This window comes from Myotis davidii, unplaced genomic scaffold (genome assembly GCF_000327345.1).
Source record: "Myotis davidii unplaced genomic scaffold, ASM32734v1 scaffold107, whole genome shotgun sequence".
NCBI classification, from domain to species: Eukaryota; Metazoa; Chordata; class Mammalia; order Chiroptera; family Vespertilionidae; genus Myotis; species Myotis davidii.
The window spans coordinates 5,452,181-5,469,643 of record NW_006383012.1 but is presented as its reverse complement, the minus strand read 5'-3'; the positions used below and the strand labels follow the sequence as shown (position 1 = coordinate 5,469,643).

The following is a 17,463-nucleotide window of genomic DNA, read 5'->3' as shown; positions in this document are numbered from 1 at the left end:
AACTCTTAGCATCAAAGTGTTCCGGTAACTGTCCTAGACCACCTAGCACACGGGCAAAAGGATGGATCCTCTTATCTCTCTCTTCTAAAGCCCACCGGTCTTAGTCCATCTCAGAACGCCACCAGGGGCCACAATTTTATTTGTTTCCGAAGCAAAGGGTCTACACAGTTTTCAGTTCATTATCGGGATCTGTATCCTGTTCAGGCACCCCCAGTTTTTCACCTGAGCAATAATCAGATGGGATCCAGGCCCCAGGCCCTCCTCCATTTAGCTAACTGAGCAGTGCCCTTGGAAAAGCTGGCGTTTGACTGTAATCCACATGGTGTCTCAGGGAAGAGAATGGACTGAATTTATTTTGAAGGCCAGACTAGAGTGTGGTCTCATTTCTCCACAGTCTGCCATTAACAGGCATAAGAAGGAGCACACTTTAAGGGGAGGAAAAAAAGCCATTTTTTTCTCAGAATAATTGAGTAAAGATAAAACAAACTGAAAAATCATGTGCCCCAGTATCAGGACGGTTTGGGTTTCTGGTTTGACATATAGTGTCAACTTGAGTACATGTATAGCCCTCACTGCTGGGCCTGTGTTTGGGCTCCAGATTCTGGGATCTTTGAGGAACCACGATGCTATGGCAACGGGGTATCTTTATAAACTACTAGAATGTTAAAGATGGTGCTTATTGTCACTTTTATCATAAAAATGTAAAATTCACAACATGGCATGGGGATCCTGCCCAGAAACCACCCAAGTAGCCAATGGTTTGCACTGTCTTTCGAATAATCTTTTTATTTCGTCCCCTATGAAGTCTGGGAGACAAAGGCAAGAATGCTAATGAGGCCACACTGCATGGAATGGGGTCTTTTCTCTTGAAGGAAGGAATCCTTGAGTTTGCAGATGGTGTCACTAAAATGATTTTTTTTTGAATCAGTGCTTTTAATTGCATCTTGATGGGACTCTCTGGATAAGCTTATGAAAACAACTAGTGACTAGTTCCACCCGTTCTAGCCAAGGGGGCTCTTGTTTCTCCTTCATTTCTCGAAGCTTTACCAGAGAATTCCAAAGCTCCTCCCCTAGCGCCCACATTTACCGCTGGCGAGGCCAGGCCCGCCCTCGGCTCGGGCCAATAGTGAGGAGAGTGACGTACCTCCAAGAGGAAGTGGTCCCGATGGGCCCGAGTGGGGTGCGTGCCGACATGGTGAGACCTCCAGGGGAGCTGGTGTCTGAGTGAGGGAATGCATGTCGTGCTCTCTGATGGGTGTGTCTGAGGTCACAAATCTCCAGCCCAGATTTCCAGGCCTTTCACCGGGTGTCCCGTTAGTGCGGTTACCATAGCAAAAGGAAAATGTTTTAGAGTCTTTCAGCAGCACCACGGAGTGAGCCACATTCTTGATGTTCGAAAACTCACAGGGGGTGTTTGTGACAACAGATTCTTAAAGGGACATCTCTCAATGGCTTCACTGGCTTCTTCCACTTCATAGGGCAGCGGTTCTCAACCTGTGGGTCGCGACCCCTTTGGCGGTCGAACGAACCTTTCACAGACGTCACCTAAGACCATCCTGCATATCAGATATTTACATTACGATTCATAACAGTAGCAACATTACAGTTATGAAGTAGCAACGAAAATAATTCTATGGTTGGGTCACAACATGAGGAACTGTATTTAAAGGGCCAGAAGGTTGAGAACCACTGTCATAGGGGCTGTTTAGGCCAAAATAAATGGGGGTAGAACGTAGGCAACTATGCTGCATTTTGGAGACTAGTTAATATGCTTCAAACACGGGCCCCAAACATACACATTCACACACGTCCACTCAAGCGATGACCCTTGCTGTTAACTGTCAAATCTGTTTTCCCCAGGGCATTTTTCTAGTGTTTCCGAATTGAGTTTATGTCTCTGTTCATTCTCCCTTTGTTTCCTGTTTCACGGCAGCCGCCAAACTATTCTCCCTCCGATTTCTTTTATCCCAAAAGTCTGATCCGACGCACAGGACGGTCCCCGTCGCTGCAGGTTGGCACTGTGTGTGGGCCAGGCTTCTGCCGCTCTCCCTCCCGGCTGCTTCTCCCACGTAACCGCCCGGGCCCCCGCTTCCTCTCACCCCACAGAGTGCACCTCACGACTGACTCTGGCTGTCTTCTCTGATTGGCCTTTTCCTGTAGAGCAGTGGCTACAGCGTTGTCTTGATTAAAGCAGACGCCTTAGAAGCTACCGTGTGGTGCCGTGTTCACACGTTTGTTCATTGAACAAATAATTTGCCGAGCACCAGGCGTAGTGTGGGCTGGATGCTATAACGTAGACTAGTCGGGAAGAGCAGACAGATAGGTACATAATTATGGAAACATATCACAGGAAGTGGATCCATCGCTCAGGGCGGGTCAGATGAGCCAAAGGGTGCAGGAGGCACTTCCTCGAGGCTGGACGGGACAGGGGGGCCCAGAAGGGAACAGCACAAGCATGGTGGTGGGCATAGGCTTGGGTAGGGAGTGGTTTGGCTCATAAACAGGTCGTGAATTAGGAGAAGAAACAAATGAGACCAGCACCTATTCTTCAAAGGCTAAGAGATTTACATGCACTCTCATCCACTCTTTCAGAGAATTCCTGTGTGAGAGCTATCCTTATTCCCATTTTACAGATGGAGGGACTGAGACCTATCATAGTTAAGGAACTTCCCGAGAGTTACCCACCGATAAGTGGAAGGGCTAGGATGAGAACCCATAATTCATGTTCTTTCCACTATTGCACAAGGGGAGAGAGGGAGGAAACTGGGAAGACAGAGAGAGGAGCGCATTAAATGCTGGCTAAGTCTGCTGGCAGCATGACCCGTCAGGGTCCCACAGAAGCAGGGAGCATGCAGCCAGCTCCACAGATGAGCAGTGAGGCAGGAGATGGTGCTCCCAGCACAGATGCGGCCATCTCTAGGCGTCTCTGAGAATCAGTGGAAACCTGGGCCTGTTGAACGACAAAGTGACCTTCCACACCCACCTTTGTGCAGACAAAGCCCATCAGTGGCTCTGCCGGCAACGCCAGAGGGCAGTGCCGCTCCCGCCTGGGCTCCGCGGGCGCCTTTGCCCTGGGCCTGCCAGGCCCGCCCTCAGGAGGAGAGGCGTTTCGGTTTAAACTTCTCCTTGGAATGATTTGAAACGCAGTTAGATGTATCGAGTTCTAAAGTGGAAGGAAATCTTTCAGACATCAACCCCTAAGCTGCTTCATCGGCAGAATGGAGCCAGCCCCCGGCTGCGCAGGCCATCAGCAGGGCCTCCCGCAGACTCCAGGCCTCGGGGGTGTTGCATCCGCCCGCGATGCTGGGTGCCTCCAGCGCAGGCTTGTCATGTGACTTTCATTATGTCCTAACGCTTCAGCTCCAGCGGTGGGGTATCCCATAAAGTGGAATTATAGTCTCTTGAGCCAAAGATCGTCCCCATTGTAAGTGAGAATGCTCAGAATGAGTGCCTCTGCTCGGCAAGAAGGGGCTTTTTCGATCATTTTGGGGTGTCTTCCCCCAATAGGACACTTTATAACTCAGAGTGTTCTATTTCACCATCCTAAGGCAACAACCAGGTGATGCCTCTTCGTGACTTGGAGGGAAAGACCACCATCAAGTGGGAAGTATTTTGGTTTGCACCAGACCCTTACATTTAAGAGATGCGGAGCATGGCGAGAAGTGGTGGGTCAGAGAGAGAGAGAGGTCTGTCTTGAGTAACTTCTCTCTTCCTATCCTGTTATGCAAAGGGGACATCTGATCCCCGTTATCCAGCTGCAAATATCGAGTCACCTGTGGCTCCTTCACAGAAAGCTGGAGCTGTAGACAGTTTGGGGCCTGGGAGAGAAAACAGGCCTTTGGCCGAGGTCCCCTCCACCCCGTGCCTCTGAAGAGCTGGATGTGAAGAGCAGATTGGGTCCATAGGTCACACTCAGTACTGAGCGCTTGCAGTTCCTGCTGCCATTCACTGTAGACAAAGCTCATGATGTTCCCGGGGCCACCTTTGGAATAACTCGAGGGGACACTTGCTTTCATTCTAAAAGTGGGCTTCTCTCTGCGGTGGCTTTGGAGTCCAGAGCATGAAAGGGCTGCCATACAAACTGGATGTGAGATTTTTGTTTATTTTAAAACTAACATTCACCTGTTATACACTCTTACAAACTTGTAAAACAGGGGTCGGCAAAAGTAGGGTCACAGTTCTGAGTACGCAAAACAGAGTTTATTCTGGTATTATTATTTATTACTGTATTATTTTCCATACCAACAACTGTAAACCTACATTCGCCCAACCCTGTATACAAAATACCATGTGTGTATTTTATATAAATATATATTTAATCCACACCCAAGTTTATGTTTTACTGGTTATTTTAGAGAAAGGGCAAGGGAGAAAGGAGAGGGAGAGAGAGAGAAGTATCGATGTATGAGAGAAACGTTGATCTGTAGCCTCCCCTCCCGTATGTGCCCCCACTGTGGATTGGACCACAGCCTAGACATGTGTCCTGACTGGGAATACAACCAGCAATCCTTCAGTGCATGGGGCGATGCTCCAACCAACTGAGCCACACAGGCCGGGGCTCATGTGTATATATTTTTAGACGAGCTCATTAGGGCCTTATGTATGTCTAGAACAAGGAAATCATATTGTGGATTTTTGTTTTATTAAGGTCGCTACAATACATGCTGCGTTGTTCCCAGCTTTTGCCCTGTTCGAATGTTTTGTTCTTGTTGGTCTTTACAATCCATCAGGATGTGTAGGTATCACGATGGAAGCTGGAGAGACAGTGAGGCCTCCTGGCCAGAGTGAAGGCTGATGGCACCTGTGAAACTCTCCGGAGAAGGGGGTTGTGCCCTTTGGCCCCTCCTGCTTCCGCTCAAACACAAATTCCTGTTTCCAAAGTAGTTGGTCTCACCCTTTCTGGAGAGTCAGCGTTTGCAGGTTTTAAAAGTATTCCTTCTTCTGCAGCGACCACCGCCTTGTCTAGTGAACGTCAACAAAAACCCCAGGCAGGTACTGTCACCCTCAGCGGCACTCTGCGTAAGGTGTCCGTCACCTTCCGACAGTAGTTGTCCCGTCGGTGCTCACAAGATCTGCCCCCTCTGGTTGCCAGCTGCCTGTAGTGCCTCCCCTTCTTAGAGCATGGCTTTGGGTGAATGCGAAGTAGATGAAGTAGTTGTTGCATCTGCTCCTGCTGAGTGGGGAGGGCGGGGGCAGCGAGGGGCCTGCCGGACTCGCCTTCTAAGACTGGACGAGGCGGCATGGTGACCATAATCGAAAGTAAATGGAAAATGTCGTTTCTCTGCTCACTCGAAAGGCAGAGCTCTGGTAAGTTTGTTTGTTTTTGTTTTTAATGGTCAATATTTGAAGGATGACAAGAGCTGGAGTCGAAGCATATATCGTCAGTGTAATTTTCAGTCTGTGACTCTGCCCTCTGAGTGGTAGGACAGATGGACAATGTCAACGCCTAGGGGGAATCAGCTGAAAGGTGGTTAGAGGGCTTTTTATTTTTACACAAAGAGTTCATACAGAAAACAGAAAGACGCGCGTTTTCAAGCATCTGCCATTAGTGATCAAATGCCATTTTTTTCTCTTTCTCCTTGAAATGAACTACTTAGTCTACTGGTAAGACCTCTCTTTGTTGGTGGGGTTTTCTTTTTTTATTTGTTTGTTTTGAGGAAAATAAAAATCTTTATTGAAATCAAAAGTGAGTGCTTAACAGTTTGCTAAGGAAATAAATGTAGGTCATACAGGCCCCTGCTTCACCAGAGATTGAGTGAGGACTGCCCATACAACTAGAAGGATCTTATGTTGCCAAATACAATGAAGTGATTTGGCTAATCTTATTGGAAAAATACTCTGAGAGGCCACAGCCATTCACAACCTTTTCTATATCTGTATGCCTTCTCCACCCTTCCCTCGCTCCCCGTTCCCCCTCCCCGCTCCCCTTTTCTGTGTCTGTTTTTCTTCTTCTTCTTTTGGCCAAAGAACTGGATTTTTCCAGCTGTGCTTTCAAGTTGTTGTTTTTCTGCAAAGCTGAAGGAAAAGGTGCTTAAAGAAAAGCTAGTAAATGGCATATGCCTTCAATAGCTTTGTCACAGTCCTTGTTTCCTGTCTCTGTGGGCATGCCGCAGGGGGGAAATATTTGACATTATCTTCATTTATAATGTAGGCAAGAGAGTCATTTTGTTCGTCATAACTTTCACAGAGGATTCCAGAAACAAAGGCTGTTGGCCCAGTGCGTTGTTGAATGCATGTAGAAACTTCTGGGTCTCTGTTGTTAGCCTAGATAGCTGAGTGGGTTGAAATAGTAACTCAGGTTAAATAATGGTGCACAAGGATCATCTACAGAAATGCGGATCATCAGTAAACTTTTGTCACAGCCCAATGGGGTGACGTAGAGTTAAGTTAGTGGTAAAGAAGGGATTTTAAAGAAGGAAAGCATGTCAGGAGTTTGTGCTTTTGAGGTCGACACGTGTTTCCGTTTGAGTGGTTTTGAGCGGCTCTGTTGGGAGACAGCTCTGGGCCTTTTGGTGATGTTTGATCAATAGAGACCCTCACTCAGCAAGTTTTGTGTTAATTAGATGGAAAAATACAGCAGGAAGAGGAAAAGGGGTTCTTTGAACAGTAAACAGGATGTTTATTTAAAATGCAACATATTAAAGTTCTAGATCTTTGGAATCAATATGTAAAATTCCAAATATTGAAGATGGAAACTCTAAGATAATAATTCCGTTCTTCAAAGTACTTTTGTGATCGTCCTAAGGGAGAGACCTCTAATCTCTGCTGATTGAGCAAACACACTTTGGGGGCCACGAGGGAATGTGACAAAAAGCAGCGATCCCGCACGCGCTTTAGCCTTGAGCGCAGGTCAAAGGGCAGCCAGTCACGTCCTGTCCTGGCAGGTGAGACAGGCCCGGGCAAGGTCACCGGTCAGCGGGCAAGGTCACCGGTCAGCACCAGATGCACAGAAGGTCATTAATTACTGGCGCTGAGCCCTAGGCAGGACGGCACTGCCTGGAGGGTACAGAACCACCTCTGAGGGGCCTTCTCAAGAGGGGAGGGCACTTGTCGGCTCCAGGTGGGACCGCGGCCCCAGGGCCTGCGATACTTTACTTAACATCTGAGTTCTGATGGAGCCACCTACGTGTGGCAGCTGCGGAGAGCTCTAGGGAAGTCTGGTCCACGCAGCTCATGTTCTAAAGGACTGTCCTCCCTTGAGCAGAACAGAGTCAGCGCCGTCCTTCATGTTTCAGATTAACTGGCTACGAAACCCAGTCTAGCGTCAAATGTCTGGGAAGTGCCAGGCAAGATGCTTGAGCTTTAGATGTACTGTCTCATTCCTCCCTGTGAAGTGGGGCTGTTACTACCCTCTCCTCCATTCTATAAATGGGGACGTTGAAGCCCAAGGAAGTGGGGGTGGGGGGTAGGGGGAGAGGGAGAGAGAGAGAGAGAGAGGAAAGGAGAGAGAGAGAGAGAGAGAGAGAGGAAAACTTCATGTAATGTCACACAGCCAGTAGAGCCAAGATTTTGAACTAGCCTTTTCGCCTCGCTATATTACAGGATACAAAGTTGTGTTTTATCCCATTAGTTCATTTTAGACAGGAAAGCAGAGAAGGGCTATTGTGCGAAAATAGGCAAGGGAGACTGTAGTCCACCCATACACAAGATGCCTGCGGAAGTGACTGTCACAGGGAGATCGGGAGATGGGGATGCAGCAGAAGCAAACAGTGATGAGCGCAGTGAAAGGAAGAGCCGTGCTGAACCCCCAAGAGACCTGAGCGTGTCTCAAACATCGCTAAGGAGTCCGAGGACGCACACGGCGCGCCAGTGATCTCCAGCAAGAGCCCGAGCCTGGGTGGAGGTGGTGGACATTGACTTGACCTTGAAAACTATCTGATTCTAAAACTCTAAAATATTTACTTTGGAAGCAGAGACTCTTGGGCAGGGGTATACAGATTGGAAGTGATTCTGATCTGAATTACCAGTAAAGAATCAAATGAGACAATAAAAATTCAGGTTGGTGGATAACTCTTAAACCCTTTAACCCAGCAATATATTAGTATATGAGCCAGGTAGATGCTTCTGAGAACGCTGACATAGCTCACTGGACCGTCTGATCCAGTGAGGGAGCAAGGCCGAGAGAGACCGAGCGGAAACAGGCTGGCTCAGCCACGGGGCCTCTTCTCTTCCAGGGAAGAGAGCATTAGAGACCCTCCCGACGTGCACTCGTGTTCTCCAGCTGTGTTCCTGTGAGCACACGCAGGGCAGGAGAGAACAGAGCACTGCGGAGCCAGCCCAGGTGCATTGTTACAGCAAAGGCAGAAAGAATCCCTGACCCACATTTGGCAAAAAGTCAGGATGAGGAACGTGGGCGAGACCCCCAGGCTCAGTGTGCACGTGGTCATTCACATGGTGTCCTAGATGCTGTTCATGAAAACAGGCCTTTGTCATAGCAACGCCAGTAACTGGAGACATCTGACTGTCCTGCATCCTCCCCTGCCCCACCCCAGCGCAGCCAGCCAGTGTGGGGTCCTCACCCCACCCCAGCACAGCCAGCCAGTGTGGGGTCCTCACCCCTCCCCAGCACAGCCAGCCAGTGTGGGGTCCTCACCCCACCCAGCACAGCGGGCCAGTGTGGGGTTCCTACCCCACCCAGCACAGAACACTAGAGCAGGGTTCTCACCCCACCCAGCATGGGGAGCTAGTGGCAATAAAAGTATTTTCCGTTTGCAGGCACTCTTTTCTGCTACTTGATCTCAATGTTTTTCTTTATTTCCACCTCCCCTGTTCCATAGTATGTTGATGGGAAATAAATGGCCCCAGTTACCTTATGCTCGGGGGGGGGACTTTAGTGCAGGATGAAGAGCTTGGGCTGTCCTCCGGGTTCAGATCCTGACACTCGCCTGCCTGTGTGGCTTGGAGCATGTGTCCTTTTTCCTCATCTGTGGAGTAAGCAACCGGCCTCACGGGGCTATTGAATTTTTAAATGAGACCAGCCTGGGAAGGGCTGCCGCACAGTGAGTGCGCAATAACTATTAGCTGCTCTTAGCATTCTCCTGTTGTTCCTTAGGAGGTTTCACTTTGACATTGGGTTTGGCCAATAGTAGCTCCGGGTCACTGGAAGCTGAGGACAGCCTGTGGCTCATGTGTGCCCCGCAGGGGGCGCATTCGCTCAGCTTTCCCCAGGCTGGCGTCTCTTCTTAATGGAGGGCTGGCCTTGGTGTCACTTCTGTGTGTTGATTAGGAAATGGATCAAGGAAACGGACTTGCGAGTAGTGTAATTATGTAAATCCTTTCTCAATATACTCAGATTGGGGCATTTTCTCATATTGCGACATGCCCGTGGCTGGAAAATTGTAACTAGAAGGAAAGTGCTTACATGCGGCAGGCCTTGGGGCCTGGCACAGGCCCACCTGTGCACGGTGAGAGTCCCCACCCGCCCTCCTGTCTCAGAGACCGGAGACCTGGCTGAGACGATCAGTGCTTCCTATCAGAGTGAGTCCAGTCACTGCCGGCCTTGTGTGGGCCGGTGAGGTGAGGGGTGTGGTGGGGCGGCTCTCACCATTTCAGAGCTGAGTTACTTAGTGATGCCATACCCTGGTTCTTAGGAGTCCTTTTCACTCGGTGACATTCCTATTCCAGGTGCTAAACAGCAGTGGAAACTTCCCTAAAGTAGATCTAGAACTTACCTTCCCCAAGACAGAGCTACAAGGAGAGCAGGGCCTCCGAGACCAGGCCTTTTCCAGAAGGGGCCGAGCTGCGGTAGGAGGCAGTGAGTCCGGCTCATGCATTTCCCTCCCGCCCCTGTCACCACAGGGTTCTCTAAACATCTGCTCTAAAGAGGAGTTTCTCTTATCTTCCCTAGCGGCTGACCGGTATAACTGGGCTCAAATTATGCCTTTAATATAAGTCAAGTGCCCACACACAGAGTGTTTGTTTAAAGTTAATTCATTCTAGCTCATTCCCTCAACAAATATGTGCATCCTCTTTGTACTTGTGCAAATCATTGGGCATATGCTGTGAAAAAATAAACCCTATGTGGACAGAGATCACAACTAAAGTTAATGAGGGAGATAGGCATGATGCAAGGAAACCAATAACCATGAAGTTATACATTTTATTCCTGAAGGAGAAGAGTGGCACTATGAGAAAATAACCAGGGCAGTCAGCTCCGGATTGAAAAGTCAGGGAGGGCTTCTTTGAGGAGGTGATACTTAAGCTAAGACTGAAGGAGGGGGAAAAATCAACTAAGTAACATTGGGGCTCAGGGCATTTCAGACAGAGGGAGCAGCGAGGTAAGAGCCCTGAGCATGCACCATGTCCTGTGAGCGATGGAGTAGCAGAGAACAGCAGGGATCAAATCCTGACGCCCAGGAGTGTGATTTTGTTCTAAGAGGACACTGAGGCCAAAGCAGGATGGTGATGATCCAAATTATGTTCTTACTGGGTACCAAGTAGATTCAAAAGGAGCAAGAATGAAGGCAGAACCCCACAGAGGAGGCCATGGTCACAGTCGAGATGCGCAGGTGGTGGCAGTGGGTTGTGGCAATGCAGACAGAGAAACGTGCTTGCAGGCAGAGCCGGGACCTGTAGGGCACAAGGGAGAGAAGGTAGAAAGCACCCCCACCCCCTGCACTTTCACAGCTGACTGTGCAGCCAGCTATCCACCTTTCTCTCCAGGTTATTCAGTAAAGTTACAAATCTTCCCTTTCTTAACCAGCTTGGTTTTGAGCAAAGCTTAGGGACTCAGGCCAGTCTTGAATCTGCAGCCATGGCCTGAAATCTTACACGTCACTGTCTTTCACAGCCCACCAGGACTTCCTCCGAAAGCATCTATTCCAGACCAGGCTCCAGCATCCCAGGGTCCCCGGGCCACACTATCTATGTAAGTCTCCGCTTCTGGAAGGGACTTCCGGGACAGGCGAGGCAGCCGTCGTCGTAGTGGATGGATAATGCAAAATGGAACAATTCAAAACGACTTCTGTTTCTCTTCTGAGACCATTTTCATTTTTGTAGATCAGCCTTCTCAATCATGTACTCCTTCAGGAACTTAAATTTATCTGTGAACCTGACCATCCTGAGCTATCAAGTAGATGATCCATAACATGCAGAAATACAATGCAGGACTTAAAAACTATTCTGCCTAGCTTGCAGCTAGATATTTGGGGATTAATGATACACTTACTTTATTTATTTATTTATTTATTTATTTATTTATTTTTGGTTAATCCTCACCTGAGTGTTTTTTTGCATTGAGTCAATAAGAAAATAAGGAAGGAAGGGAGGGAGGAAGAGAGAGAAGGAAACATCAATATGAGAAAAACACATTGTATGGTTGCTTCCACACACCCCGACCAGGGCCAGGGATCAAACCTGCAGCCCAGGTACATGCCCTTGGCCAGGAATCGAATCTGAGACACTTTGGTGTGCACACCAACGCTCTAACCATTGAGCACCCGGGCCAGGGCAAATTATACACTTTATATTGAGTAGTCTTAAATTCTGCCACCATGGTATTTCAGTACTTAGTTACTGGTTAAATATGCAGTTACTGATTTTAGCCAGGTGGGAGTTTTCCTTCTCTGGAGTAAACTGAGGGAAATACCCTAAAGGTGTACAGGCTTCTGTACTTGATGAATTCCATATAGACTTTTTCCTAAGCTTTTGGTGACTTATAGTTTTAATGTGATTAACATATAAGGGGCAACTTTCTAGAGGTCACCTGTGCTAAGCTAGGTGTTTTGTTTTTGCCTATTTTTAAGGTTGTCACTTTTTGAGCCCGTAATGAAAAGCACAGACAGCAGTTCCCCGGAGGTGAGACTGCAGAGTAACCTTTCTCTCTGCTCTTTGCCAGGCAAAAGTGGACAACGAAATCCTGGATTACAAGGACTTAGCAGCCATTCCCAAGGTCAAGGCGATTTATGATATCGAACGTCCAGATCTTATTACCTATGAGCCTTTCTACACTTCCGGCTATGATGACAAGCAGGAGAGACAGAGCCAGGGGGAGGTAAGAAGTTCCTACAAGTTTCGAGTCGTGCAACAGCTTACGTCATGTGTATAAGAACTACCAGTTGGAATCTAGGCCAGTCAGAGGGTCCTTTTGATTGCACATTATTCACAGCCTTCCATCCCAGGTGCTTTAAGGTCCTCAAAAACCTGTGCTTGGCCTCAGGAGGTTACAGAGAGGCAGGGGAGCAGACCAACCGCACGAAAACCAGGGGAAGGATGAGGAAGCATTCATACCTGGTGGTAGGATAGAGGAGCTGGCCTGCTGAGAAGGAGGCCGAGCTCACAGGGGAGTCTGTGAGCTGCACAGAAGGAATAAGGCAGGTAGGGTCTTCTGGGTGGGGATGGCGGCGTGGGGAGGTCTGGTCTTGGGGCCAGCTGAACTATATTTATGGGGATCATGAGGAGAGAGAGTACACCCTGCAATTTTGACAGCTGCAGTTTTTAACACAGGGTGATAATTAGTATGTGCAAGAATAGAAGAATTTCGAGAGATGGTGCCACAATATAGTACAGGCGTATGCGCCAGGGTTCTGGAATCAAATCACCCGGCGTAACCTGGGCACTCCACATGCTGGTGGCATGACGTTAGCCATGTGACAACCATGGTGACCTAGTTTCTTCACCTGCACAACAGGGTCATGACAGAATCTCCCTCCGGGTGACAGTGAGGGTTAAATTAACTACCAACTCAAGATTAATATATATATCATATCTAAGCAATGTATTATCTGTGAACGCTCATGTATATGAACTAACCTTTTGTAGCAGTTAGCAGAGAGCTAGGCTGGCGGTGAATATTCAGCCGTGACCATTGTTACTGTGGTTTGTAACTGTCCCCTAGGGGTGTGCTAATGCTTTTCCAGCCGACCACCCTGCTGCTGGGCCAGCACCACTGAGCCCGGGGGCCTCCCCCCGCCTCCCCCCACCGGGGCTCGGAGTTTCCTGCTGTCATCTCCTACCCAGGTCTCTGGGCTCTACTGTATTTCCCCTGGACTAAATTATTCTTCCCTCTAAATTTGTTTCCCTGTTATTACACCGGAATCACGTACACAGTAGTTTGAGTTCACTCAAGTTCTGGTCTGAAATCAGCCATTCAGCCAAGGTGGAAACGGACTGTACATGTAACAGCGCACAGTGCCGTGCGATCTTAGATGAAGAAAAGGCATGAAAATGGGATTTTGTTTAATTTGTTCACAATTATTACATAATATTTATTTTGTAATTATATTTACTTACAGTCCTATTTCTGTTTATTTAGAAGTACCATATATTGTTCATTTTTGTTTATTTTCCGATCTGGGTTTTACTCTGCAATTGAAATGGTCGGTTGGGCAGGGAAAGTGATATCCGTTTTCACATAGTGCCATCTAGTGGTCAAATAGGCATAGCTGCACCTGCGGCCACTCAAATGCAGCTGTAGGAGCAACTTGATGATGTATTCCTTCAGTTATTAACACTTCCTTCATAGAATCCTTATACTGCCATTCTAGAAACACCGGAGGAGTAAACTTGAAATTCTGGGTGCCTTAGAAAGCAGGGGTAGGGCGGAGCCTGAAGGTGAATGGTGGTCAGGTTGGCAAGGCCACCAGGGCAGGATGCCACAGACCCGGTCCTTACAGGCCTGTTTCGGTCATCAAACCATTGTATGTGATTGCTGTGCTTATCATTTGGTTAATAATCATGTTCACTGACTTCTGTAGACACTGTAACTCAAAGCAGTAAACAGCACTGGTTGAGCATAGAGGGGGAATAACTCCCATTTGTCTAGCTCAACCACATATATTTATCAAAACCCGTGGTTCTTAGGCAGAAACATGTGCCACAGTCACCCGGGAACTATGTGCCTGCTGAGCCCCATTCTCAACTCACTGCATCAGGAACGGGGGCAGGCAAGGGGTGCAGGCACGAGTATTTGGAATAATGTTTCCAGGTGATGCTGACATACAACACTGACAACTGACAAGTTAATAAACATAGTGAATTTTAATTCTCTCTTATTCTTCTAGTCTCCAAGGACTTTGTCTCCTACTCCATCCGCAGAAGTAAGTGCCATTCTTGAAATTTATAGTGGGTGGAGCTGGGGAGTTGCTCAGACCTGTCCTAGCCTAGGATTTGGGGGAAAGGACATTAAATAAAAGAACAGAAAAAAACTGTGCACGAGATTATGATGAATTAGAGGCCTGGTGCACAAAATATGTGCACCTGGGCGGGGGGCGGGGGGGGGGTCCCTCGGTCTGGCCTGCACCCTCTCACAGTCCAGGAGCCCTTGGGGGATGTCTGACTGCCACAGAGGCGAGAGAGGCTACCATCGCTGTGCTCGCCAGCCATGAGCCCAGCTTCTGGTTGAGCGATTCACCCCCTGTGGGAACGCACTGACCACCAGGGGGCAGCTCCTGCGTTGAGCATCTGCCCCCCTGGTGTTCAGTGTGCATCATAGCAACCAGTCATTCCACCGTTCGGTCGATTTGTATATTAGCCTTTTATTATATAGGCTGTAGGCTTCCTCGCAGGTAAGATAGGGTTAAAGGCACAGCAGTAAAGTTCTCTTTACTGGAGACTGTGGTAAAATCAGCCTATGTTTCTGAGTGGTAGGAAGGGTCTACAGGGAGTGAGGCCACTTGTCCCAACATGAGGCTCTCTCCCCTTATCCATAGTTACCCAAATCCTAGCAGACTGGATTATCTGAAATGGCCAACAGTGGTCATAGTGTGTCCTGTGAACAGCCACCTTCATAGGAGGCCACACCTTTTAGCCTAAAATAAATTATCTTTTCCCCCTTCTCTGGGTAAACAGACTTCACAGTGGCTGTAGTACCGCTCCCAAAATATAACAACTCCCCCACACTGTACCCCACATCCCAGTGTCAGGAGTTTCTAGGCTTACCCTTCCCCCACATTCACTACCTACTTGGTGACCAGTGGCTTTCGGTCGTCCCTACATAATTTTCCTTTGTGGGGTGGCTCTGAGACTAGTGGCCCAAGCTCAGACCAGCCCAGACCCGAGCACGGTCCAGCACCAAGTCTGCCCCAGGCCTTTCTTTCATTGCAGCCATTACAGCTAATAACCAAGGGACTGCGTGTCTATTGTGCTTTCTATTATTTTGCATTTCCTTAGGTATCCAATGAGCAAACTCCTCCGGAGTTAGATCTAGCCCCACCTAAAAATAACAATAAATAAAATCAATAGTCTTGTCTCAAAACCAAGCAACTTTCTGAATCTTCAACATAAAACTGAACTAATCTTAAGTTATTGCTATAACTTGATACAGGAAAAACTCGGTAATATTCTGATGGTCTGTGGCTGCGGGCTGTGAATAATCAATTTCTATTAGCATTCTGATCATTACAGCTGAGGTTATGAAGAATTAACTTCTCTTATTGAACGGTTGCAAGATTCAGGCACATAATCTGGGGACTTTTTGTTTCATTGTTGTTTTTATTTGATTTATTGTGACAGCCCATTAGGATCAAGCCAAAGCCTCTTGCCATGTGCTTTCAGATTTCACGCAGCCCTAGGTGCTGAGGTGTTAACATAGTCATTGCTCACACACGCTTCCCACCTTCTACTATGTCAGCAGAAACTTCAGGGGTCAACAAATTCCTGAAATGCCAAGCATTCTAGTACTCATCCTTTAAACAGTGATCTATTACGTTGATGCCTGGGGCTTTTTGCCCTTTATTAGGTATAAAGGGCAAAAATATAGAAATAATATATTATATTCTAGACTTGGACATGGGTGACATGCTGATGGTGTTATTATGCCCTCATTTACTTAATTGCTCCCTAACTTGCTAAGCATGTAATACAAAGTTTGCTCCTTAAAAATGGTGTTATTTTAAATATCTTTGAGTAAATTCTAAAGATCATTTAAAGATTTTTTTTATTATTCCCTTGGAATATGTTTCCCAAAGTTGAAAGTAGAATGACTGAGGCCACCACCAGCTTGTTCTCCAGGAAAATCGGCTTAAAATGTCACCAGATGAGTGTTGTGGACACTGTGGGCTGGCGGTCAGAACAGGGGCTGAGATTGGAGCGGGAGGTGGGCTCTGAGGCGGGCTCTGCCTGTATGAGCTACACTCGTACCCATGGGTCTCCTACCTGCTCGGAATCTTCTGGAACAAGGGGAAGCAATAGTATGTGTCCCGCCTTCCTTATTGTGCAGGTCTGATGGAACAATGTCTGTGAGCAAACGTCATAAGCCTGAAAAGCCCAACACACACGTAGTCATTGGAATGACTCCCTTATCCCAGACTCTGTCAATACTGGAGTCTGTCATGCCTGCCTGTCAGAATCCGGGTAAATGCAAGTACTATAGTTCTTGAACAGAAGGCATGAACCACGAATGCTTGTCTGCATGATGTTTAAGGACTAGGGCCCTGAAGTGTATCCATGAGCCCCTGGGCAGCTTTTGTGGGACTCAACATCACTTGAACGTGACCGTGGCCCGGGTGCATGCTTTGTGCCCACGCTTTCTCGCACTGTGTTTCCAGGGCTACCAGGACGCTCGGGACCGGATGATGCACCGGTCCACCAGCCAGGGCTCCATCAACTCCCCGGTGTACAGCCGCCACAGCTACACTCCCACCACGTCCCGCTCTCCCCAGCATTTCCACAGACCTGGTAAGGCCGCTGCTCCCAGGGTTCACTCTGTATGATAGTCCGCGTTTCTGTGTGAGGCTTTCTCCCCATCGCTGAGAGCTGGCTGCCGAATACTGACCCCTCTTCCAGAAAAAAAACCACAAGAAAAAAAAAAAAAAACCACAAGAAAGAAAAACACCTCCTATTGACTATAGTTTGTGTTGCATCTTTTCTTAAAACAGAGTTACTTTGTGGTTATATTCATTATGATTTATTAAATAATTACATTTGGATAGGGAATGACAGTAAGCAAAGGAGGGTGTTTTGGGGTTTGGTTTGGTTTTCCTTTAGTCTTGAAGAAGATTTCATCTTTTTTAGACTTTAATGATCTCCAACAGAAACTAGTTTGATGTACCTTTTAGGCACATCAGCCTCATCCACGATCCAGGATTAGCCATTTGTTGGTGCGTTTATTCCGTTTCTCTTCTCCAGGCACGTGGTGTTACCGAGCATGCTTGGTTAAGCACCTCCTAGAATAAAGTATTGTATACAAGCTCAGGGTTGTATATTACTTTTATGATACATTCCAACCCTAAGGTTTTGAATCAGACTTGGGAAACATTAGAGATGTATTGTGAGAGAGAATATGAAATTGTAACGGACTGCCGTTGACCTTTATCTGTGCAGAATTTGACCCCTGTTAGTGGGTGTCTCATATGGGGAGTAAAAAAAGAATGGGGGGGGGGTCCCAGCACAGATCCAGAATTCCCAAGAAAGGGATTCCCAAAGGAAGACTTGGGCCTTTTGAACAAACTCGTGGTTAGTGGTGACATGCATCTATGAAAACTTCATTGTAAGTTTCTTGCTTCTGCACAACTGATGAGGACAAAC

General features: G+C 47.7%; 1 protein-coding gene and 1 long non-coding RNA gene across 3 annotated transcripts in view; one reads left to right on the top strand and one right to left on the bottom strand.

Annotated features, from left to right (window-relative positions):
- The window catches only part of ABLIM1 (actin binding LIM protein 1), a 187,459-nt gene that overhangs the window by 141,911 nt on the left and 28,085 nt on the right, over nucleotides 1-17,463 (top strand). Inside the window, exons 8-12 of one of the 2 annotated variants that reach the window (XM_015557976.1) lie at nucleotides 1,934-2,011; nucleotides 10,790-10,867; nucleotides 11,837-11,992; nucleotides 14,001-14,036; nucleotides 16,485-16,614. In XM_015557976.1, the coding sequence (XP_015413462.1) occupies nucleotides 1,934-2,011; nucleotides 10,790-10,867; nucleotides 11,837-11,992; nucleotides 14,001-14,036; nucleotides 16,485-16,614 (478 nt within the window). Of the gene's footprint in view, nucleotides 1-1,876; nucleotides 2,012-10,789; nucleotides 10,868-11,836; nucleotides 11,993-14,000; nucleotides 14,037-16,484; nucleotides 16,615-17,463 lie in introns of those variants that run through there. The other variant, XM_015557975.1, reaches the window with a different exon arrangement.
- Nucleotides 2,752-10,868, bottom strand: LOC107181641. The gene is made up of 3 exons (XR_001512311.1): nucleotides 10,788-10,868; nucleotides 10,625-10,630; nucleotides 2,752-2,763 (listed from the first exon to the last, which is right to left on the bottom strand). It is a non-coding gene; the product is annotated as an uncharacterized LOC107181641 (long non-coding RNA).